This window comes from Pleurodeles waltl, chromosome 2_2, assembly GCF_031143425.1.
Source record: "Pleurodeles waltl isolate 20211129_DDA chromosome 2_2, aPleWal1.hap1.20221129, whole genome shotgun sequence".
Lineage (NCBI taxonomy): Eukaryota > Metazoa > Chordata > Amphibia > Caudata > Salamandridae > Pleurodeles > Pleurodeles waltl.
This window is the reverse complement of record NC_090439.1, coordinates 511,825,980-511,851,641: the sequence shown is the minus strand read 5'-3', so window position 1 is coordinate 511,851,641 and position 25,662 is coordinate 511,825,980. Positions and strand designations below refer to the sequence as shown.

General features: G+C 42.7%; 1 protein-coding gene across 2 annotated transcripts in view; it reads right to left on the bottom strand.

The window, feature by feature from the left end:
- Nucleotides 1-25,662, bottom strand: part of LAMA3 (laminin subunit alpha 3) — a 933,952-nt gene that overhangs the window by 46,040 nt on the left and 862,250 nt on the right. For both annotated transcript variants that reach the window (XM_069220025.1, XM_069220026.1), the window contains 7 exons: nt 19,236-19,394; nt 16,558-16,754; nt 7,935-8,051; nt 5,817-5,971; nt 5,029-5,170; nt 635-734; nt 13-129 (listed from right to left, as the gene is read on the bottom strand). In XM_069220025.1, the coding sequence (XP_069076126.1) occupies nt 13-129; nt 635-734; nt 5,029-5,170; nt 5,817-5,971; nt 7,935-8,051; nt 16,558-16,754; nt 19,236-19,394 (987 nt within the window). The remainder of the gene's footprint in view (nt 1-12; nt 130-634; nt 735-5,028; nt 5,171-5,816; nt 5,972-7,934; nt 8,052-16,557; nt 16,755-19,235; nt 19,395-25,662) is intronic.

The following is a 25,662-nucleotide window of genomic DNA, read 5'->3' as shown; positions in this document are numbered from 1 at the left end:
AAGGCTACTAACCTCTGCGAATTCCATCCAGGTCGCTCTTTACAGCATTGAGGTCTTTCAACATTCTGTTCTTCTTTTCTTGAGCGTCAGTCAATCTGTCCTTTATGTCCTGAAGTTCTGGATTAACAGCTAACAAAACAAAAACGTAAACAAAATGTAGTTATTTCTGATTAAGTAGGATTGCTTTTAGCATCTAATACACCCCAGTCTTTTAATATAATGTCTACATTCTTCATTTTTGTAACAGCGAAATCCATCCTTGCAAATGTTGCAACACTCAAAAGGACCGCTTAGCCTGAAATCCTAATGACCCCTCAAAATAGTCCCATGATATTTTTCAATTTACAGAAATCTATTGCACTCCACTATAGCCAATCGAGTGTGGAATTCAAGAGAATTATTAGATAATGCTACAGGTTTTAGGCATTTTAACAATTTATCCATGGCAATGGTGCACAGTTTACCAATCCTTGATGGAAGTTAACTTTTAAGACGTTTTTTGTCAGTCAGAATGGCCATATTACATCAGTTCTTTTGCATGTGGGTTAAGGTGAAATAAACCTTAAAGGGCCAACATAATTCACCCCTCCCTGAGACCCATGACACCTTCTCACCACTGTCTGTGTGGACATACCTTGCAAGGACTGTTGAGCATTTTTAGCTTCCGTAAGCAGGGTGTCAGAGTCTGATTTCAGTGTCTTGGCTTTTCCGGCAAGATCTTCCCTCTCTACTGTCTAAAAATAAAGTAACACTGATTTGTCTCTGGGATACGCCATACTTATCAATGCTCGATGATAATGAAAACACAAAGCTTCATAATTCACAGTGAGGTAAATAACATTGTTCAGGTGTGTTGGCATTTTCTGCCCCGGGTTCACTAAATGATAATAATATCCAGTGCTTAATTTGTGTGGGTGCTTTCAGCTGGGGGGCAAACGCACTCATTTTAATGACCGATACTTATTTTACTGTATCAGACATCTATCCAGAGCAGGAGAGAGAAAGGCAAAAAGGGGAAAAGGGAGGCGGGAGAAAAGGACTGAAAAACAGACAATAGGAAAAAACAGGGATTAAAAAGAACATACAGTGTAAGGTGGTGGAAGAAAGGTATGAGGTGAAATTGAAGCTGGACAACTTGTTTTTTGGAAACCTCTGTAGATTACACCCCAGCGGTGACTGCTATGAAGAAATACAGACCCCCTGTGATTAGGGTTTTATTAATTAGGCATGCCTCATACAGAAAATATGTAAACAGAGGTTAGGGCTGTCACAAACAGCACTTTACCAATCATAGTCTGTAACCATCAAAGGTAATATAGTTGGCATGGAAAACATTGAGCAGAATACCCTAAAATTAGGTATAGTACAAGAATATTATGTCCTAAATATCGTTTTCAAACATACTGCCTCTTGGAGTTAATAATAGAAAATCTACGTTCAGTGAACAGATAACTGTAAACAATTTGTAGGCCACAGTATTTATATCCGACAATATTTTTGAGTCTGGCGTTAGCCAAGACTTTTTGTGCTTACTAAAATTATATGCATGAAATACTTACTTATGGAGGGCTTCAGCCAGCCCCTGCATCCAGTGGTCTGTTATTGTGTCAATCGCATGTTTCTTACACCCGCTATAGCATGGGGCAGACAGTCAACCCATTTCAGTCATGGGTTAACCTCAGTGGGATTCACTCTATTCTGTCCTTTCACAAAGAGCACATCCATACAAAAAGCTGTTCCTTTATGTGTAAAGGCTATTACGGCAATGTGAGCTTTTTTGAAACCCAAACAATATCTTTGGTGTTTGCTAATGTTTTTTCTTAAATTGATGAGGCCCCGACAGCTTCCTCAACAATAAAGTTTTGCAAAAGCCATGGCAAACAAAGCAAGCATTGACAAAGCTTAAGGACTGGTGGTCATAGCCCCACTTATTAGCTGTGCACAACTGAAAATCATAATACGAATTATTTTAACTATGGATATTCTTATGATTAATCATCAGAGGAAAACTCTGCAAACTCCACCAATTTGACAAATTTAGCAATTGCTGTGCTTGTGCACAAACAGCCTATGCTGGTTTCTTTCAGACAAAATAGACATGCAAATGTAATAAATTCTATGAAATTCCACGTAAGTGCTCATCTTTATCACAACATTTGAAAGACGAGCTACATACTACATACTACATTCTTCATGTCAGTGTAGAACCATAATACGTAGGATCTGTTGGGGGCAGTGTGGATATAGGAGACATATACTCAGCTTAGTTGGATGGAAAGGACACACCTGCAGAACTCCACTGCATGTAAATATCTAATTGGTACGAGAGAGACCATGTTGGGTTTAACATTTTGTTGGGCAAAGGTTCTTGCCTACTAAATAGGCTGGTCAATAAAATGTACAAGAGAGTCTTTCATGTCCCGCGCCTGGCTTCACCCGCGCAGGTATGGTTGGAATTTGGGCTTCCGGATTTGATGGCAGTTGGTACTGGTGTTTTTTTGAAGCTTTGCTATAAATTACATCATGCCACGGACGGTCACTTGGAGGCAGTCTTGTGGCAAGAAATTAGTGGATCGAAATCAAAGTTTACTTATTCTCATTTCTTGGTTGAATGTAAACGGCGACTAGATGCTGGTGATCTTTGGGCAAGTAACCCCCCTACTGTCTGTTTAAACTAGATGTTAAAAGGCTTATTCAACTGTATTCTTATCATTCAGACTGTTACCTCCTCGTTCAACAGAAGCATGCCTGGGCAGTAATTGAATCCTTTAAGCCAGGCATGTCTTCTTGTTTTTTATCTTGCCCTTATGGGTTTTAGTTGAAAAAGGCCTTCAAGGCCTTAATGATGGGCGATTGTTTTTTTTAAAAACATCTGCCCCAATGGCAGCTACCCTCCGGGGACGGTGTGACATGCAGAGGCTGCAGTAATGCAGACGAAACCATTGATCATGTGGTTTGCCTGTGCCCAGCCTTATTAAAGGAGTGTAGATTTTTGCTTCAGAAAAAATTGAATGAACTAGGAATCCGCTCCTGTCGACATGCTATCATCCAGTCTTTTGACCCAGGCAACCCAATGCTAAATGTGTTATTGACTACATTTATTAAAATTGAATAATCTAAATTCAATAGCACTGTGAGCAATGAATAGGTATAATCAGAATCTCTTTCACACTCTTGCCACATTGTCTGTTATTGGTTAGGTCGAGGAGTTCTAACGGCAAATGTTGATGTTTAGTGCAATTACTATTTAATGCACCATGCACTTTAGGGCTGTGCCTATGTATTTTGTCTTTGTGTACTATGCGGGGTTCCGGGTTGGGTGGCTTGTTTTATTTTTATATCTCAGGATTGTCTTACACTTTTAGGCAGGAATGTCTTTTTTGTTTTTTAATATGTCATGTGTGTCTAACTTATGGTGTGCTTTTAGCATGAATTTAGTCTCTGAGGGTATTTATTCTCAATTGCTTTTTTGCTTTTTTGTATTGGATTTTATTATCTGTACAATAAATTATTATTCATACATCCTTCACAATAAAACTATAAACCACAAAAAAGATGGGTTTAACATAGCTGGAAATAAAGAAAATCATAGACTTTGGGGAGCAGGGCTTCTTTATTTTATCCCTCTCTGTCGCCCCCATGTTGCACCCTCTGAAAGCATGGCACAGCAGTAACTTTCTGAATGAGATCCCTCGGCATTACCTAGGTCATTTGAAACATCCATCTGGGGGTAATTCAAGGCTGAAATGAATATAATAAAATAGACCAACTAACCTGCAGTTAGAACACTGCTTTACCCATGTACTCACCCACTGACACAGCAAATCACATGTTCCTTGCTTGTGTAAAATCACTGGTTGTATTTCTGTCTTCACTGTTACATATACCACAAAGGGTTTCATTCCCAGATACCCATTATCCCTGCAGAGAGATACCAGGGCCGGATTTGACGATACTGGCCAGTATCTCCCAGTGGGATATCGGGGATTGGAACATTTGAAGCTGCTGGAGTTTAATACCCACATGGGATATCGCTCTGGGAAACTCACAAGGGCCTAAGTGTGAAAAAAAGCATTATCTGCAAAGTAGTGTTGAGGTAGCATTCTGTATGAGGTCACCCTTCTGTAGAAGAAAACTCATTGTGTAGGAGGACTCTCTGCACAACACCCCTCTTGGAAATGACTCTCATGTAGGAGAACGTCTATATCATGATGAACTTTTGCCATTAGAAACCAGTCGCACCTCCAATCACACATTGACTGTGGTTTTGCCTTTGTTTCTTCATAGGGCTCCATTGTCTTTTGTCTACGTTTGGGTATCTAAATACCACACACATTCATACATGCATCTCTTATTTAGCAGCACAGTTTCCTATCACTTTTTGATCCTGTGCAGGATAACACATTGTAGGTGCCTCTCTACCATGGACTCCCAGACTCGTAATGAGGCCCTAAGTGTTTTGTCCAGAATCACAGCATGTTGAGTTGAGGCTGGGATTCGAACCTGGTTCCAGGGTCAGACTGGCTTATAGGGCAATCAGGCAATGTGCAAAGGGCTAGTTTTAAAGATTTGTGTGTGAGCAGTTTTTTGGCTGTTTTTAGGGCGGTATTATGGTCTGGTGGGTAAGTTTTAACTGTTGATTTCTCTATTATTACCACAAACATGATCTTCAGCTAGCAGAAATGCATAGTTTCCCATACTTTCCAAAACATTTATACAGCTTGCCTTAAAAGTTTAAAACTGCACTGATTTGTATGTATCAGGCACTTTTTTTTAGCTATCTGATTGGCTAAGGGGGCCACTTTTACTTTGGTGCCTTGTTTTCTGTTTGAGTCTGAACCTGCCTGTATCCCAGTTCCCAGGTCGTCAGCTGCGGTCATCAGACTACATCTCTTCACTGATGGACAGTTGGGGCTGTGCGCGAAGTTCAAATCCAGCAGAAGAATATACAAGAGCCATTTGTAAATCATTTTTGTTAGCTAAAGCAGTTAGTCCTTGGCAGTGTCTGCCGATAGGCTTGCCACTCACTTTTAAAGCGTTTCCGGCGGCTCCCGATGCCTTTGTGGCGGCTTCATCTGCTGCATTGACAGCCTTCACAATGTCCTCGTAGGCGTTAGCAGCGTCAACTGCGCATCGCACCAGCTCGTCACTACTTGTGTTCTTCTTAATTCTGTAAAAAAAACAAATACATGAAAGATGTTCAAATAATCTTCAGCACTGTACAGTATATAGCCACTGATGCAGCATTTAATTTGTGTGGTATCCGGGACCATTAACTTCAGCAGAACACTAGCGGGGACCAGCTTCTATACTACGGTTCCTATCAACAATTCAAAATAGCCATCAAAGGGACAATGTTCCGCACCTTAATTTCTATTAACAGTGTCATCTTGCCGTGCATACAATTTAGCTGGAGCAGTTCACTCAAGCAGGTGCAAAGAACGCACAAATGTCAGAATTCTCTAAATATTCTGGCATTGTATAAGCACAAGGGTTCCTGCAAACTGCATTGTTTGGGGCACTCTGTTTTATCTTTCCTGCCACAAAATGGTAACATCTATGCTATCATGTAGCTCTGTAGCCCTCTGCCGAGGGTTGTTAAAGACCCCGAGTGACCCTGAGCCTCTCCTTTGTCTTGAATGGATCTCTCAACTTTCCAATGTTCTAATAATTCTTTAGACCTTCTGTGTGTATGTTGTGGGTGGTTTGGTGAATTGGGTGCACAGAGGGAAGCAAGTGTGAGCAGGAGTGTGCAGATTTCAGCCTGATTAGAGTGTACTCATCACAGTGGGCCAGTGAAAGTGAAAAGTGCTTACTCTTCCAGCTGCTTTGCCAGGTTGTGTAGTTCTTCTGCGTGCTCCTCCGCCCTCACCACCAGTGGCTCTTTGCCTGCAGACTGGGACAGCTTCTTCACCTTCTCACTCAGTTCCTGTTTGGCACCATCTAGCTGAGCAGCTAGCTTTTCATAATCCTGTGTTGTAGGAAAGAAAGCTTACTCTTCACTTGCGCTAATTTTATTTTCCTTTGTACATAACGATCTTTTTCAGAAAAAATAATTGATTGAAATAATTCATTTTTGGATTTGTAGAGCACGTGGCTGCCCAAGGGTGTCCTCACACTATCACGCAGTGCCTATCTCAGGAGATCTAAACTAGAAGAGGTTACAGAAAAGAAGGGTTTTAGGGCCAGATGTACTGAACTATTTCACCAAATCACAGGGTTTGCAACCTGCAGATGACATTTTAGTATTTAGTAACCCCCATCTGCGATCCGTAAAAGCCTATCCGAGCATCAAAGGGGTTGTGTGGCTCATTCCAAATTGCAATTAAGGGATGCTGCTCCTACTTGTGACGTGCTGTGAGATATATCAATGGTTTGCGCCTTGTAAAGGAGGCCAAAGGACATGCAAGCAGCAGTCCCAGAGACTAGAGCTGCAGAAGGCACACTGGAGAATGGGGACAGGGAATATCTCAAGGTATAACTGGAAAGACAGACAGGCAGCACTGTGAAGGGGCACTTGGCAAGGCAGGAGAAGCAGAGCATAGGAAGGCATGGAGCAGCACTCCGAAGAAGCAGCCCTGCCTACTTAGAAAGAGTAAACTGTCAGAGAGGAATTGAGATCAGGTGAGAGAGGAAAGAAAGACTGGTCCATACTAGGGTCGGTAAGGTGTACATTTATTTATTCATATATATTGCCTAAGAAAATAAAACGTCGCCCTAAAACTGAATATATTCAGATATTTTTCCATCTGTAAGTCAATGTGCATAATAATGTCACGAGTTTGGAGGTGTGTCAATGCTTTTCAGTCAGGAGATGTATTTTTATCCTGTCCACAAAGATGGCCCTGGCAGCTTCACTGCACAACATAAGGAGGTTTTATTTTTGAAGGAGAAGCCAGGATGCTTCTTGAATTACCACATCAGTTCCATAACTGGGCACTTCATAGACGTTTCTCACGTGAGGGAACTATTACTAGTAACAATGGAGTTTGTTGTGAAATGGAGAGCTCACCCTGTACACTGACGCGACAAATGTAAGACATCTCTCAATGAGCGATTTTGCACCCAGATTTTTATATGGACTGTCACTCACTTTCACCATGTGTCTAATAGTTACAGGAATCAAGGAATTAGCCTCAGTTTTGCTCTTTGGTGCTGACCACTTTAAAAAAGGAGAAGGTGGAGCGTGGGGCAGGGAAAAGTAGGGATGTGCCAGCTCTTAGCTATTGCATGAGAGCATGAGGGAATAGCAGCATTCACAGTGCACGTAATGGCAGTGGTGACTGACATGTATTTAGAGTGGTTGGGTGGGCAAAATACTGGTGGGGTTAATATAATAATAAAAAATGGCACTTACTATACTGACTTGCCATGTCGTCCTCCTCGCTCTAGTGTCTTCTCTCTTCGAAGCTCCTGACCCAGGAACCTGCACTACCCAATTCTGGCACTGCTCTCATGCTGTTAAACAGCATAAGAGAAGCGTCAGTATTGGAGGGAGTGGCCTCTGTCTGCGCTCTTAAGAGCACTGGAGGCATGTGCTTTGTCTAACCCAGCTGTGCGCATGTCAGGCTGGCCGTCGCAAGTAGGCCGGCCAACAGGACATGCGCACTTTAAACATAGTGCACAGCTCCCTGCTGCCACTCAGCAGAAATTGCTTCACCCCGTCTTGATCCTCGGTTCAGGACGGGTTACTGAAAAATAAAATGTAAATAAATAAACTTTATTACCATTTTATTTTTCAGCTGCTCTGGGGCATTATTTCAGCGGGCGATGCTCCTCCGCTCTGATGGAGGAGCAGCTCCTGAATGCCGGTGGGTCTCTAGGTCCCTTCATGTGACTGATGGAGGTAAGGGACGATGTGTTTAGCCCAAGTGAATGAATCTCTGGGAATGAAATATTCCATATTTAAGCCTTGATCTCTAACGCCCCAATACCTCTTTGCTTGTTTCCAACATCCTGAGAAGCTGGGTAGTCTGGGTTAAGATGGACTCAGCAACCCGCAGGTGATCAGAGACATCTTGCTGTTGTTTGTTCATCTCCTTCACTCTTTTCTGAAAAATAAATGGAAAAAGTTGCAAGGTTTTCATAACTTTCCTTTTGTGCAGACAGAACAAATGTTAGGTCCATCTCAAAATCAGGGAAAGAGGAATACACATGTTTGAAGGTTTCTCTTGGAGACATTATCACTTTTAGTTCTATAGAAAAAAAGATCCCCATGCGCAACTTGGGTCGGCCTGTTCTTTAGGATAATACTACTATGGAAGACTATCTGGCAACTATCCAGTACCTTTAACATCATACCCAGAATTCCTAAACCTCAAGCTTCAGACGGATAAGTGTCCCGTGTGTACCCCAGTTGCAGCAGTGGCTGCTGCATAACTCAGGGGAGGGGGGCGGAGATGAGGTAAAAATAAAAAAGCACTTACCTTCCCTCCGTCCCTGCCGCCTCCTGCCACCTCGCGATCCTCTTCTTCTGGTGTACCAGCATTCACTGCTGGGACACCAGCACAGGCTCCCCAGCAATCCTGGTGCTGCTTTCATGCAAAACCTTGCATGAAAGCAGCGCCAGGATTGGTCTGAGCTTCAGTGACTGCAGCTCAGACACAGCCCTGGGGTCTGTGCAGTTTCACCAGCCCAACTGTTAAACACAGCCAGGCTGGAGAAACTAAGTGCGCATGTGTGTTTGGTGGGCCTCAGACGGCCAGCCAAACACACATGCGCAATTAGGTGCACTCTCCTCTCCTCCCCACTCCCACTTCCTGTGGCCCAGCCCCAACCCTCCCGGCACTGCTGGCTGTGCCAGAAGTAGAAAAATAAAACAATAGTAAACTACTGTTTTATTTTTCTGCTTCTGGCTCAGCCAGTGGGGCGATGTTCCTTCGCCATAGTGATGGAGCCACCCCTGCCTAGTTGTATCTGACTCATTTTTCACAAATTATTGCTCTTAGCACCAACACTGCAAATGCACTGCTTGATGTACAGCATGCTTGTCAACTATAACAGGAGGAATAGAGTAAAATAATTTGCCCCAATTGAGTTGTACATATTTCATAAAAGAACAAAGAAGGAAAATCAATGTTCTCCTTTTTTTTGGATTGAAAAGCTGTAGTAAGTGAGGGTGATTTGGGGAACTTTTATTGTCAGCTGTGCTATCAAGTGGATTTTATTTTGTTACATTCCTTTCATAAGCCATTCAATTAAAATTGCTTGATATTAGCCAAGTCCAGGCCTCATTACTCTTCTGCATTTGAAGGCAACAGTTGTCTTAGCATTACAATGAGATGTCGGCCTAACCTGTTTCTGCCCCCTGAACTTTTTTGTGTGATGCCTGTCTTTGGCTCATACAGTTAATGAAAGGCATGTTGTGTGACATGTTTGCCGGGCTACCATTTTCCAAATGGACAGAACTGTACATAGTGTACATCTCTGCTCTAGGGGAAAGCTGCCATGCCCCTACATTCCCTACATTGCACTGCACAACACCGGACCAGAATACCTCAACAGACGGCTCTCCTTCTACAACCTGACACTACAGCTTCATTCCGCTGACCTTGCCCTCGTCACTGTCCCACTCATCCACAGAACGACCGCCGGTGGCAGATCGTTCTCCCACCTCACCGCCAAGACATGGAACATGCTTCCTATCCCCCTGCGACAGACACAGGACCTACTAACCTTCAGGAGACACCTCAAGACATGGCTGTTTGAGCAGTAGCACCACTACCCCTTACCCCCCACCCTACCCCCCCAGCGCCTTGAGACCCTCACGGGTGAGTAGTGCGCTTTACAAATGCTTTGATTGATTGATTGATATATTTCCGCTCACACCCTGGAAATGGATTTACTCCAGCACCGTTGTTGGAGTAAAACTCTTACCATTTCCAGAATGGGAATGGGATGGACTGAAGTTTGTGAACGCCAACAAACTCACAACTGTGTAAGAGTTCCCAAATGTACAAGACAAAGAACGTCTTGACCCATTGTTTCCCCACCATTTGTGTGGTTTACATTTGAAGAGTTTTCGGCACTTGTAGTAATACCATTTACACCTGTCAAGAATCTCTCTGTGAGTTCTTTACAGGTGTAAAGCAGGCTATTTCCGGCTGTAAATGCACATATCGGCTGGACAACCATCACTTTTTCGGTTAAATAAATGCTACCAGATAAAAAGAGAGTGGGCCAGACTCAAAAAGGCCATTTTTGTTCATAAGCGTAAAATCTAGAACACTGGCATGCTTTGTTCTGGGACAACCCCCCAAGAAAAAACAATAGCAAAGGAGTAAGGTGCATATAGAGGAGGCAAGTTATCCATCTTTTTTCTGCTCGTAAAACATGTTTACATGTTTACCGAGAGGGCACGCGGCATAAAGGTATTTACTACTTCTCCCCAGTGGAAAATCTATCTGAATAAATCCTCGAAATTAACCACAAATTCACTCTGCTGATTTTCAAGCTCTTTCCAGTTTTAATTTGTGGAATAAATGTACCCTTTGTGAGTCTGCAAAATCATTGCTTTACTTGTATCTTTAAAAAAAAAAATCTCAGTGTAGTGTTGGTTTATTTCAACAGCACAATGGTGCCAGGGAAGTGCAACCCCCGGAAGAACCAGGCAGTTGGGAACCAGAGTGCTGTTAGAAACTCTTCTTCCCTCCCCCCCCAATCCCCCGTCCCCCCCCCGCCCGTTCTGGGACGCTACCAATCACAGCAGCACGCATTCTAGAACGTTCCTTTGCTCGATGATGAATGTTTGGGTTTTGAGACCCTTTGTGATGTCATTCTCCGGACTTTGCCGTGTGGGGGTGAAAAGCTAAAGCTTCGCGCACACACTGTGCCATCCAAGTACAGTAGCGCAAAGACAGATTCAAGCGCCTATGCACACAAGCAGTGCTTGAAATGGAAAAATAGAAGTGCAGGTACTCCGTATCAGAGTACCTGCATGATTCTGAGAAGTGCCGGTACTGTCCAATGAAAAGTATTACGTTTTTCTTGAGAAGTGCAGGTACTCTCCCTCTCAAAATAGAAAAGTGCTGGTACTCAGTACCGGACAGTACCGGCTCATTTAAAGCACTGCACACAGGCAATTTTCAGATATCCAATGACAGAGAGCAACACAGAAACAATCACTCATGCACACAGAGAATAAACGCACTGAAATGCATACATATAGGAAACTATGTCAGATATGTAAGGCTAGCCCTTTATAGGTGTGGACGTACGAGTATAGGACCACCTCATCTGCACCTTCCAGACGTAATATGGAGAAACTTGCTTTGGGTATGAACGGGTCGCTGGGACTGCTGCCTGGTAATGAGATCTCATGTCAGCATCCTACAGCTTGGCAGGGCTGTGAGGAACCTGCCGGCTGGTGCTGGACGATGAGATTCAGCGCCATTTTCCATTTCTGGCTCTTTAGCACATCTCCCTGCTGTGTTGTCTCCTTAGCAGATCACAGTAATGATTGAACCATGGGCTTCAGAAGGCCCCGAGGCTAGCTGGGCTTCAGGAGGCGACTGAGCATAGAAGGAGAAAGCAGGACTGGCTGCCTGTCCTACAAGACTTCCGGTGTCAAGCTTGTTATGTCATTTTAAACCTTTTAGGGATGCGAGGAACATTCTGAAAGATGGGAAGGGCGCTAAGTGGAACAGTTTCTATTTGGTGTTTATCTTGGAGATTGGTGGATCTGACAGTTAACCCTGTACAATAAAGGGCACACGAGGCCCTAAAGAAGGGTCTCCTACACTTGATCTGTCCATCGGCCAAAGAGGAAGATGTCAGACCTGCTGCCGCTGCAAAAGTGGTGAGGCCTAGAATACGCCCATTGCGGGCAGCTCGCTAGTAACTTTTCTTCTTATCTTCTATTCTGAGGTGGACCTGTGGAGTAGAAGTTTCTCAAGGCGGTGTACCTCAATGTGCTTTGAGCGTCCTCAAATTCAAGACCCATTAACCATCTGATCCCCTGCTTGCTAGTGCGCCCTTTAGCCCAGTATTCCATGCAAATATGCCTGTCGCTCGCTGTAACAAAGCGGGTAAGACTGTTTTCTATCAACTGCCATAGAAGGATAAGAAAAGGCTGCAAATACTGACCTCATTTACCAGCGAGACAGTCTGCAAGCCATCAATACAGACCTCATCAACATCCAATTTATTTTAAAGCAGAGGGAGTCCAATATTGCTGCAGTTTATCAGCATTTGCCCAGTGGTCACAGTTATCATTTGACTTGCCAGGTGAAATGAACCCAGAAACTCTTTTCTACCCCTTGCAAACAGCACAGCAACCATTGTTTCACCAAGAAACATGCCTTTAGCCTTTATCCATACGATGATGTCTGGCTCCCCAGATACCCTTCCGTGCACCAGGACACTCATTTGTAGCCTATAACTAGTCTGTGTTCTTTGCCTATAACGCGTCTTTTCCTGCGTAAGAGCAAATCATCCACTTTATGAGTTTCTACACTGTGCTGGTTGTTGTAAGATTGTAAACCAATGTACGTACATGGTCTTGTCTCCATACGTCATTTACTTTCCAGTGTCACTCATAATAACACCCCCTTCCCTACAGGCTGGGTTTCGATATGGGAGTGAGGCAGTGTATGTCACACTATCAACCACAAAAGTATTGTGGAGCATGAATATTGTTCTAAAAAGAGCCATAGGCAAAACATCGACTTCACATACTTACCATATTAATGGCAAAAACATTGACAGTAAAAAAATAGTAAATATAAAAATATATACAAAAAAAATAAAGGGCCTGATTCACATACATTCAGAAAATCACGGGCAGACTTTGCCACCGCCGCCTGCATGTGCTTCTCTGACTTATGCTATTCACTAACATTCCCAATAGCACTCCTGCAAAGCTGCGCCAGATGTAGGCTTTTCCAGGAATTCTCCTGTGAAGGCCATATGACCTTTTACTTAGGGTCCTATTTTTCTCCTGATTCTCTGTAGTGGAGAACTCTGCAGGCAACAGAACGGAATCCCCTGTGCAAATGCACGCTTTTTCCCACTGCAGGGAAAAAGAAATTCCCATGGAGAAAGCCCTTACCCTACACCCTCAGCAAGTGTGGGAGTGAATTATTCTCCTGTCCACCCTGGTGAAGCTCCATCATTTCTACCATGGAAAAGGGGAACTAAAGGAGTTTGTAAATGACCACAAACGTACTTGTGTGTGGGCGTCACAAACTTCCAAGCTTTGAACACCCTGAAACGTCCATCTTTACACCCGCTGATTGGAATTTACAGATGCAAATGATTATGCACTTTTGCCGGAGACGTCCAGACATGGAAGTGGCCTCACACCTGCCGGTAATGCCACTGTTAATTGCTAGTAGGTAAAAATGGTAAATTCAGTAGCAAACCTACATTTACTATACAATAAGGATTTTCTTATGTGAATAGAGCCCATAATATTTTAAGAAAATAACAATAGACATAACCAAAATATCTACTACAAAAATATAGAGTAATAAAATATTGCAAAATAATCCAAAAAAGATATATTACCACTAACTAAATATTATGTAAAAGTTTTATTACTTAAACATTATATAAAAAGGGGATTTTTTCTATACACATATAAAATTCTAACTGATGTCCTTAGAATACTGGGCACTAAAGGGATTTAAGATGTTTCCCAGTAGGATATTTTGCTCCACTTTGTGTTGCATTTAAGAAATACAGTTATTGTTTTGGTGCCTTAACTTATAAATAAAATAAAATGTATAACCGAAAACTGGAATTTCTGTCATTGAAAACAGCGCACAAAACATATGTGTTTGGACAATACATGGAGAAAAGCAGCCAGTGTAAATGGAATAACTTAACTGAGAGAAAAAATGAATTCACTTTTTGAAAAGAAACAAAAAACGTAAACACTCTTCCTTCAGTCAGGCAGTCTTTGTTCTGCTGAGGTAACAGATTACAGGAGTGGCTAAACAAGGCTTGTTCACTGTACGGCAATCATTTCTTAAATCTGCATCAGTAATGAAGAGTGGCAGTCATGTAAGAATGGTGCTAACTCTGCATGCTTCTTACATGTCTAAATGACAATGAAAGCCAAAACTTAAAAAACTGAGCAGATGCCTATTGATCCATTTTCAGTGTGGACTACAATAGACTTGCCACGAATGGTGCTAAAATGCCACCCATTGAACCAAAGCACCCTCCTGAGTGAACAGAAGGGGTGAGGTGGCCGATGGCTGCCTGTAAAATTAAAAACCAAGTCTGAATAAAGATAGGTGCTGGCTATGACCAAGCTTGAAATCCAACAGCCAACACACACCCATGAGAAGGCACGCCACTGTACAACAGGAGGGAACAACTTTTGAAAGGCCTGGACTGGAACAGAAACGGATTCAGCCTGCTCAGAGTTCATTGTAGTTTGTGGAGTGTTAGAACTTTGTGCCACTCGCCATAAAACAGCCTTGTTTAATGTGTCAACCTACACAATAGAGCTTTGTTTAATGACTCATGGCAGAAGTTATTATTTTCATTTCGTGATTCAAACTTGAAAATACCTTACAGTGATTCACTTTTGAAGGTAAAAATGAATGGAAGTGCTGTGAAGCAGTTTTATTGTCAATAAAGAAAAGTTTACCCTATGAGTGGTGGCTCTTCAAGTGAGTGGTGATTCTGAAGGCCTTTTGCCTTCTGCAGAGTAGTTCTGCTATCTCCTGTCTTCTAATTTGTACATGATTCTGTGGCAATGACAACACATGTAGTCAGTGATAAATTGGACCTGGCAAAAATAGTCTACAGGAAAACCCTTTCATATCTTTTTACTGTTCATCATGTCCTGTGACCTTAAGCTTAAGTGGCGTTTTACTTTTCTCCATCACTTTGGCAACAGTCATTGCTGTTTTATGACAGCAAAATAGGAATATTGATTTCTTTTACCACTGAGCAGCTTCTTGGAGGGAGGGGGTGGGAGATTGAGGACAAACACTGACAAATACGCTGACATTTAGAAAGGAGCTTCATTTTGGAAGAGAAAGATCCTAAGAATAAATCATTAGACAATACAACATATTTTCACTGTTATTGTCGATTTTTCGTATATTTACTTATTTTGATTTTTTATGAATTGTCTTATATAGTATTAGCTCAACCAGAAATCGTGCTGTTTATTTGGGGTTGAGATTTACAATGGCAATTAGATGTACACATTATTTGTAGCAGCAGACAGATGCAGTGAGGGAACAGAAGGTCTGCAATATGCAGTGCTAAAAAGCTTACAAGATAGCGCTGTAATAAAACCACACTGCAGTAACATTTGTAAAATTTCAGAACCACTGGGGCGGTACAGTGAGCGCCCTCACTACTAGCATCAGACCATCGGACCATGGGTCTCTCTGAGTGTGCTCATTGTTCCCGCTTCTTCAGCAGAATAATGCTGCAGAAGAGGGACACTATCATGGCTGCAAGAGAAATCCCAGGGCCAGGAGTGAGCACTACATCATTCTGCCAGTTTTATCCAGTTTACTGCCTGGTGTGACTGGCGTCTAGTTTAATCACACCCTCGGTGTTGATGTCCTAGTGCCCCTTAGGGCGCGATTTACAGAAAAGTTAGAAAAAACGCACACAGAGATTTACAACTTCGTATGATTACAGAAATGTAATTTTTATGAACTCAAATATTTTCCAAAGTACACCTAAAATATGTGACAGTTGCAGGTTTCCAGGTGTGCTCTTAGATTGGCGAATCTGCACTTGCGACTATATAGAGACAATTTCGCATGCACAATTATTCGCAGTGCACTGCTGCATATGGAGTAATAGGCCATAAAGAGAATTATGAACATTCTCAGACTCTCGAGTTTGTTGGTGTCCCCAAACGTTCCTGGGCATACCTGTTCTGGACCGACCACCCTGTGCTCTTTCGGTATGATTTTGTTGTGCATTATTACATTGTCTTGAAGTAATATTAAGCATGAACAAAAATTTATTGTTCATCTTTTGAGTTTACTTTGGAATAGCTGCCAAGGTTTCAGATTGCTATGTGTGACATTTTCATAATTTCAGTGTAATTATGAGCGATATTTCAAAGACCATGAGTGAGCGATATACACAAGGGAACCATTTAACTATCATAATATTTAGAGAATCCTATACCTCCCGTTGTGCACCAGCGCCACCTTGTGGCCTTCGGTAAGCACTAGCTACTCGGAGCTTGAGATACTGAAATAAGGTTTTACCACACTTCAGGACGCTTCGGGAAGTTATTTTGCGTGACAATCTCAGGCATTGTGGTATTGCGGGAAAATGACCTAAAATTCATTATTCTATCGCAAGATGCGTGACACTTGGCAGGGCTGCTTTGGACTTGTAAATCAGGCCATGTCTGTGTACGCTGAATTAAACTACTTTGAGAATTAGGCCTTGCTGTTTGCAACAACAGACGGGATGCGCTGCATATACACACTCACGTCACAGTGTGACGCATCGGTCAGAGCAATCGTTTCAAACGTGCTAGCCGTACATGGAAAGCTCTTCGGGGAAGCAGGTGTGCTGATCCTGCCTGTCAGCACATTTAATAATTTATCCATAGCGCCTTACCTTCACATCCTCCAGCTGAGCTGCATTGTCTCTGTTTACGTTCTTAGCCTCGTTGGTTTGGCCGGTGGCTTCATTCAGGGATTCTCGAAGGTCGTTTATTTTCGACTCGTACTCATCCAGGGCCTCACTGACACTGTTAGCCAGGTTCTTGTTATCGTTGTGCTGCCCTTCTAGCATGAGCCTCACGCGACTCAGAACTGCGGGAAAGAAACACACTGTCGGATCACGGGAGCCGGATACAAGGAAGCACTGACAAAGCCTGCAGGCCTGGCTCCAATATTATGTGTGTGCATCGTGTGTAAAATACAAAAACAGACATTCAATGCTGCACTATCTGTATGGCATGCTTTGTGAAGGCAGGCACACAGACAAAGGAAGTCGTACTGCATGCGAATACTTGTTATATGAAATGCTACATTTCAGGTCTCTTTCCACCATCTTACTACTAGTATTCCTGAAGGGCTAATGCTGTTTTTCTTACCACAACTAATTACTACACAGCAGAAGCATCGATACAGATGTACAGAATGTCTTGATTAAACGGTCAGTTTTTTTTTCTTTTTACAAAAAGCTCTATTTTCCTATTATTTCACAAGCATTATGCAACAGTAGTAATTCCTACAAAGCAGACAGCATTGATCAGATTTTTCCAAAAATACAACAGCAACAAAACATCTTTAGTGATGCCGCCTCATCTCTTTACAATTTCCCCATCCTGTACTACTTTACTTTTCCCTAGTTACGTGTCCCTGTTCAGAGTGTCAACACCGCCCGTTCACCCAGGTAAAGTATCGGGTGTTTATTACCTCACTGACAATGATTACTGTCTAAAAAATGGAACACATGGGTTTTGGTACTTACCACACCGAAATTCTCACAGCACCTTATTTACTGGGCAGGTCCTCCCGGTATACTCTGACATTTACCTGGAGGCGTTGGGGGTGTTAGGGTAATGCTTATCACACGAACAGGAGTCACTGCACATACCGCAGTGAATCGGACCGACCGTAATCAGGGCTTAAGTCTTTTACCCAGTGGTGGCTCCTCCGATATGGCGGAGAAGTCTCCCACCCCCCCGCCAGCAGCTGCTAACCTTTTACTGCAAAATGATAATAAGCAACATTTATTATTGTTTTGTTGTAAAAAGGGCAGGGCATTGGGGATGACAGCCACGAAGGGGAGTGTACAGAGCACTTGCACTCACTGCGCATGTATGTTTCACCTGCCGTCTTTGGGCCGGCCAAACACACATCTGCAGTAGGCTCTCTCCAGCCCAGCACTGTGTTGCCGGGCTGGTCTCTCTCTGACTGGGAGCTCCCAGCCAATCCTAATGCTGCTCTGAGCAGCGTCAGGATTGGCCGCAGGGCCGGCCGGCCATACATACATGCACAGTGAGGGGAAGTGCTGTGCACTCGCCTTCATTGCTCGTCACCCCCCCCCCGTGGCCCGCCCCTTTAAAAGAAAATTATAATAAACAAAGTTTATTATCTTTTTTCTTCAAAAGAAAACGATAATAAACTAAGCTTATTATAGTTTTCTTTTGAAGGTTTTGCAGCTGCCGCTGCTGGCGGGGACGAAGCTCCTACGCCGTAATGGAGGAGACGCCCCTGTACCTTTCTAGGGCGCACACAGCAAACAAAATCACCTTAAAGCACGTTTATGGATTGAGAGGTGAAGTTTGTGCTTGTGTAAGGCTGTTTAGAGACCAGTTGAAGGAATCAAATTCCTCCTGCGTTTTTAATTCCTTTGCTCACTCCACCACTGCCCCAAACCGTGCATCATAGCTTTTCATTGATTGGCCGGGGGTGTGAAATGTGGCATTTCATCTGAGGCACATAGCAAGATATCTGGATATGTAAAATATGCCTTACATTTTAAACAATATTGTGACATTTCTGACGTTTTTTTTAAATCAGTTTTTTGTATAAAAAAGGTTATTATTTCATGAACTTACATCCCCAGAATATCTGTGATGTTAGCACACCCACTGCAGAATGACCCAGTGTTACACTAGGTTAAGTAGTTTATATTGCACACAATTCGTACTGTATTATCTCTAAAACCACTCAAACCTAGGGAAGCAGTGACTACCGTCTGCCACCTACAACAATGTTCTATTACAATATGTATTTTGAGATGGACATGACTTAAAAATTGCTGGACAGCAATACAGGGGTCATTGTTGTCCACCCAACTGTAAATAGGGCTGTTAGGGAGGCAATGGCTGTCTTGCGTGACTTAGTTAAATGTCTGACGTTGCAGTAGTTTGACCTTTGGTTGCCATGGTTTCATACATTTTAGAACAGGGAAGTAAGATATTTTTTTAATGTTGTTGGGAGAATGTATTTCCCCCATTGACTTCTAAGGAAGGAATGGCAATTTCAGGCGGGAGGCAGCCAAAATAAAACCATTTTGGCTTCAACAATCAGGAGTCTCCCGTCTGGATCGGGTCTTTTGGCATGTATGTGATAATATTTTGAAGAACCAAATCAAAGCAGAGGCAACTTGCTTCGTTATCAGGACTGATACACCCAGCGGATTCCAGGAAGCAAGAACAGAAATGATCAAGGTGCACTTGACCCGAAAAAGGAAATTAGTGAGAAAAAAACACCACAGTTGCCGATACCTCACTTACACATATTTCTGTGAATATAGAGAACTTGGTGAGGTGAACTTACTCGCTCGGGCCTCCTCTCTCTCCTTCTCTGCGTTTCTTTGCTGCTTGCTAAATTTTCGGTTCCGCATTTCATTCATCATCCGCTCGACTTCCGACATTTTGCATGCGGGGTCACCGGAGGGCAAGAAACCAGAGCTTGTTCTTATCTCATTCATCAGAACTAAAAGAAGAAAAGACCATTCAAGCGGAAAACTGCTAATACATCCAGAGATCATTTTCTATATTCTGGAAAATATACCTAAGGTCTATGATGGAGGTCAAAGCAGGAAACAAGAACCGTTTTTATTTTTTAACAATTTCTTTATCAATTTTAATATTTTCCCCATAGCATAAAATGACGAAGGTATTCTGGGCCTAATTGGTTTGTCTAATCTAACTATAATATAAAATCTTACTTCTGAAAACAATATACGGGATGCCCTTTGTGTTTAGGTATAAATGTATTTAAACACTTCCAGAATAAATTACAATTATAATCCGATTATTTTAACTCTAGTTTCAGATAAGAAACGTTACATTCCAGGTCAAAAGTTTGAAGTCTCTGTAATGTAGTTCAGATTATCACGCATAGCTCAAACAATGCAAGTAGACACTTCTAAACATCCCCCTCTGTTGGGAGAAAGGATGGACTAGGTTCTTGCTGTGCAAGTACCACATACGTAGTAAGGGACGGTACGGGTTAAGGAGGATGGAGTCAAAAGATACTCAAAGAACACATCTCACAAGTGCTTATTTAGTAAATGCGATCTGTTAGCTTGGCCCGGGTTAAAGACACTTTTCTTGTTCAATTTCACTTACCTTACTGGGGGTAATAGATTTCTCAGACTGTTCTTTTATAGGCCCATCCAAAGCCGCGTACCTGTCCCCTTAAATTTCCAATACGCTGTTCTAGCGATTGTGTCAATTGGCGTTCAGGGATTATAACCCGTTCGGGTGCCATGTTTAATTTCAGGAGCTTCTTTCATGCTTTAACTTGAGCGCCCCTGGCACTGCTTTCACAAGTCAGGCCTGCGGCCTGGGGCGGACCTGGATCTGCCTCGCGTGGGAAGTCTCCTACTCTGTCAGAGTTATTTTTCCCACGGTAAGCAGACATCACAATTCCTAAAGAGACACTGGTGAACATTTACCTACACTTCGAGGTACTGAAGTGTTTACAAGCCAGTGACTCACTCCCCTGAGAAGGTGTGGAAGATAAAGTGGTAGGAGGCTCCTATAATCATCTTATTCGAGTGACATGCACTTCGAAACAATTAGTGGGAAAGTTCATAGAAATGTAAAGAGGTTTCAAAATGAAAATCCTGATGGAAGAAGAGCACGCCGAAGAGAAGTTGTTCGCTCGAAGAGACCCAGTACTGGAAGGTTAGTGCAGTGCTTAACTTGATTCAGTATTTGCAGGTGGGACCCCTTTTTGGGGACCAATACATTTTCCTTATCAGACTTGGACCCAGAGCAAGCAAGAGAAAGACGTGCATGGAGGAAAGAAGGTGGCATTGAAAGACAGAAAAACACTGACAAAGGGAGAAAACAACATGCAAGAGTGAAATAAAGGGGCAGATGGAGTCTGGTGGTGGATTAAAAAGGCTTGAGGTGGAATCAAGAGTGCAGAGCCTTGTTACTTGGCACACCAACATTCAATAGCTCTGACTGGGGGCTTCTGAGCAAAACTTTGGGCCCTGGTACTTATTCCTTTACAAATTAAGCACTGGTTAGGATGTAAAAAGGGAGGGTTACCATGGAGCAACACCCGTCAGAAAATAAAGGAAAACAATACAAAATCAGAGGTAAATAAGACAAAAGAGGATAGAAGAACAGGGGCTGAATTGGAAACAGAATATAAGCCAGAAAGAGTTACAAACCTACTGTGTAAAAAAATATATCAAACTAAAGTACATTAGAACCAAGTGATTTGAGGCTAGAGTAAGATAACTTTTCCTGATCAAGACTGCAGAGGACCTCCCTAGGTGGAGACCACGTAGTGGAGAAGTGTGGCTCAATGGTTAGAGCGGCAGACCCTGATGCAGAAATCTGGCCCGGGACCAGGGTTCAATTCCCACCTTGGCGGGTCTTGGGCTCAATTTCCTCGGACCTGATAATTCTCGCATCGGTGCCTAATCTAATTCATGGGTCCCACTCTGTGACTCTGGGCAATAGCTTGCTTAATCGCCCCAACAGCGCTGGGATGCCTGGCTTCACCTTGGAGGTTGCGCAGGAGTCGGCACCTCACAGGGAAAAGCCAGGAGGGGTTCCACAGCGGTATGCGTACAGCGCCTTGAGACTCTAATGGGTGAGTAGTGCGCTATACAAGTACAAAGTTTATAGTTTCACGTCACACAGTGCTTGGCACATTAAGTTGGATAATTCTAAAACATAAAAACCCATTTGCGGGTCAACCTTCATATATCGTTTGACATCCTAAACCAGTTAGGCGTTAACCAGCATCTATTTCATGTGGTCATCTGCTAGCGCTAATCATATAGTATGAAAGAGTTTTGACAGCATGCATCTCAAAATGTGTCTTAAAGATGGATATCAGAACAGCACATATTTCAAAATCTGTCTCGAGGACAGATTTCAGAACAGTACTTATCTCAAAATTTGCCCTAAAGCAATGTACTGTCACTGATATATTTTTGGTGCTCTGACAAAAGAGATCATGATTCAACTTTCATTTAACAGTTGAAGCGCTGATGGTACTGTGACTAAGAGACCAACCAAGGCCTATTACTCCCTCTATGGAATACTGCCTGCAATTACCTTCTGCCCAGTAGGTACCTGCTACCTCATGGAAATATGGTTGTAGAGGACATAAAAGCAGAGCTCATTAGGACATCAGTAGCTTAATATAAGGCTAAATGCCATGATTTCAAAAGGTGGAGTTAGGTTTTACTATGACTGATGAGGGCCCGCGGAAGCCTGCCAAATACATCTTCTGCATTTGTTTCTCAGTGTGCTCTGTATGTGGAAATACTACTCATTTATTATAAGGGCTAGTGAAAGTAAACAATACATTGGCATTTATACAGCAATTTGAACCTCACTCGTCGCTACAAATGAAAGGTGTCATTATCATCCAATTCAATTAATCAACCTAGGAAAGTTAAATTGCCCTATCACTACTCGAAGTCAAGACCTCAAGGTTAAGTAAGTCATTTTATTCAATGCACAAACACTTTACAACAAAGAAATAAAAAAGGTAACCCATTTTACAAGCGCACCATCTCACTCTGCTTACGCCCAATAAGTAGCCGCCAACATGTTTTAAGAACCAACCATGCACATTTGATTAAGCACCAACAACTGCTCCAGGTGGGGAAGGGGAAATAGGCCAATGCAAGAAAGAACCAGCGATGCAACGTTACAATAAAAGGAGGTGACATGCCTCGATGATCCCACTTCATGAGCTTCAAACAGCATTCACTACCACCATGTATAGTATTGCTACGGTCAGGTTGCTTCACTTTAGATCCTGATTTCTTCACCTCTTTCAAAACGTTTGTGCTGCTTGAATTTTTGCAGAAATATAATTCTGGTCACTTTCACTCAAGCTGGATACCATTCGTACGACATGTAGCTCATTCCCTCTCGCCTGCGTTGTGCTGTTGAGCTTCTGAAACAAAATCTGTGCTCGCTCCACTTGTAAAGTATGTTTCAGGGTCACTGCCAGTTTCAGAATGGGGTCTCTAAAATCCACATATCTGAGAATCACTATGATGATGTCATGGCCTTGCTCTCCTGACTTGGCGGAAAGCGGAGTCTTCATGTCTGTACAATATTCCACCTTAAATTTCCTGAGATAGTGAGATAATTTGGAAAAATAAATCTGCATTTGTTTCCAAAACTGGCTAGTCTTCCATGATAGAGGGAAAGCCCAGGGCCTGCTGTGGGCCAACCACTGAACGTTTTCCTGTGACTCAACGTTATTATCCATAATTACAAGTTTCTCATTACTTTCCCTTGGAAGACACAAAGAGCTTCATGGGTCTCCTCCTGCATGTGCACTTTATTTTCCAACTGCTGTAGCTTGGCCACCACCTCCTTAACACAAGACTCTATAATTTAATTTTCACCTTAACCATCTCCGTATATGCATCCACAGAAACTGACAACCTTTCAACCTTCTGCAGGTTCTTTAAAATTGTGTTAAGGCTGCCATCATCTCCTTTTGTCTAAAAGACCGTTCTCTGTCTGTAGACCCACCATTGTTGTCTTCTCATGCTCCTTTCTTTTTGTGAGCGGCCAGGTGGAAGAAGTCTTTTCGCTGTCTCTGAGTGTCTCTATCCGCTTTTTCTTCTGTGTGATTTTGCCACTGCACTAAAGCAATCAGAGCCAGTGTTAGAGATGTTGGACCCAATGCTGCCATTTAGGGAGCCTTTGCATTCCTATTTCACCTTCAAGTCCAAGAGGGCCTCAGGTTATTAAGCATCATGCTGTCCTTTTAATACCAGTGCCCACCAAGCGTTTGTTTAGAATTGCCTTGCCTGCATAAAGTCTTCGAAAAGAGCAGACAGCGACCCTTGGTACCCACCTATTGCATCAGCTGGCAGAGTGTACAGCACCAATGACACCTACAGGCACCATTTTAATCTGCACCACACCAATTAGGAGGCATCAACAATGACCAATCTACGCCAATATTAGATTGTTGTTCTGTTATGCTGCCATGCTGGGGACTCCTTCCAGAGGCTGGACAAACCTAGAGAGCCCATATGGTAGCCAAAATGCCTGAGAGGTGCATGGAACCCAGGCAGAAAGGGCCGCACTGATTGTTGCCAGGCCTCAGCCCAGACCTCAAGGTCAGACCAGCTGTCAGCAACACATGCTTAAGACCCTGAGACATTTTGCTAGCTTATAATGTCATAGATGGTAAAAGAATAATCAAGAAATTGATTTTATTGACTCTCATAATTGAGATCATGGCTGGTTAACATACAGTAGGTTCAGGAGGGTTTGATACATTTCAGATATTAAGGAAACAATCAAGACTTATTTCCATATAGCTGTTCTCTGTCTGTAGTGGTGTAGTGGGTGAAAAACACTGAACTACAATGTGAACTGAACAATTGGCAATTACTGAGACTACAAGCATTCTTCCCGTCACCTTGTTGTTTCCCTCAGGTATTAAAGGCAACCACTCTCTAAATGTTTTCTACTTGCTGTCATTGTATGCAAATGTATTGCATGTTGATATCCTGAAAATATGAGACTCAAGGTCAGGGAAAGGATTAATTTGCTTGAACCGTGGCTTTACTTGACACAGATTACAAAAGTCAAGCACAAGTAGGGCATTAATAATAAGGAAAGGAAATGGGCATAAGGAGCTCCATGGTTAGCTGGAAGTCACAGGACCTTCCTCTTAAAAACACAAAGTTGTGTGAGATACATTTTACCAGGAATTACGTCACAAACACAAATACTCATCCCATTTCAAGCTCACAAATGCCCGTCCCTTAAATAGGTTTTCTGATAATAATGAAGTAATCTTCACTTACACCACTTCAAAGTTTCTATACTACTCTGGTCGCTTATGAGTTTTCAGTCACAAATGTAAGCCTGTGTTGCACACATCTGAAACTTGACATATTTGTTGCCCTGTGCTGAACTCCTAATAAACTAACGTCTTGCAGCTCATCCTGGTCCTCAGCATCCAAATTAGGAGATCTGGACAGACGAGAAGGCAGACCACCTCTCCGGCTGGAAATACTGGGGTAGGAACAGCGTGGGATTATCAGTGCAATAGGCAAAATAGCAGTATGCTGGCCATACACTGAAAAACCTTTTGTTTTAATACTTAGGCACCACTACAATGGGATATTCTAAGGCTCTCATTCTGCCTTGTGTTAGGAATGCACCAGCCCTGATTGTGAAGCAGACCAAGAACACAGTTAATGCTGTTGCGGCATGTGAGTAGGCCGACTGGCCTGTTACCTGTGACAAGTATATGTACACTACCCACATCATCCAAAACCAATCTAAAATAACATTTGGACTTTCAAGACCCCGCCTCAGTGAAGAGTGTTTAGCCATAGATCAGTGGATGCATAATGATTCTGTATTCTGATGGCCTCAGGACATAGGCTACCGGACTCTTATGAACCACATCGAAATTGGTTAAAGTCCTTGGGTTGAGCATAGACTCTAACGTCACTCCAAAGCCAAGTGAACTACAATGCTTTCTTTATAATGAGAGTGCACTATATATCTTTTCTTACTTGGGGTTTCCAACAGTAATCTGACATTAATATCTGGTGTTGTTATAAACCAATGTGCTGTACAGTGGCTCCCCTACCACTTAATGAGGCGGTGACCTCAATTACAGAACACTGGCCAAACAAACATCAGGCTAGTCCTAAGCCAGAGCAGAAAGGAATACAATGAAACCTGTTCTCAATATCAATACTAGTTACCGGTCACAGGAAGATATTCCTTCA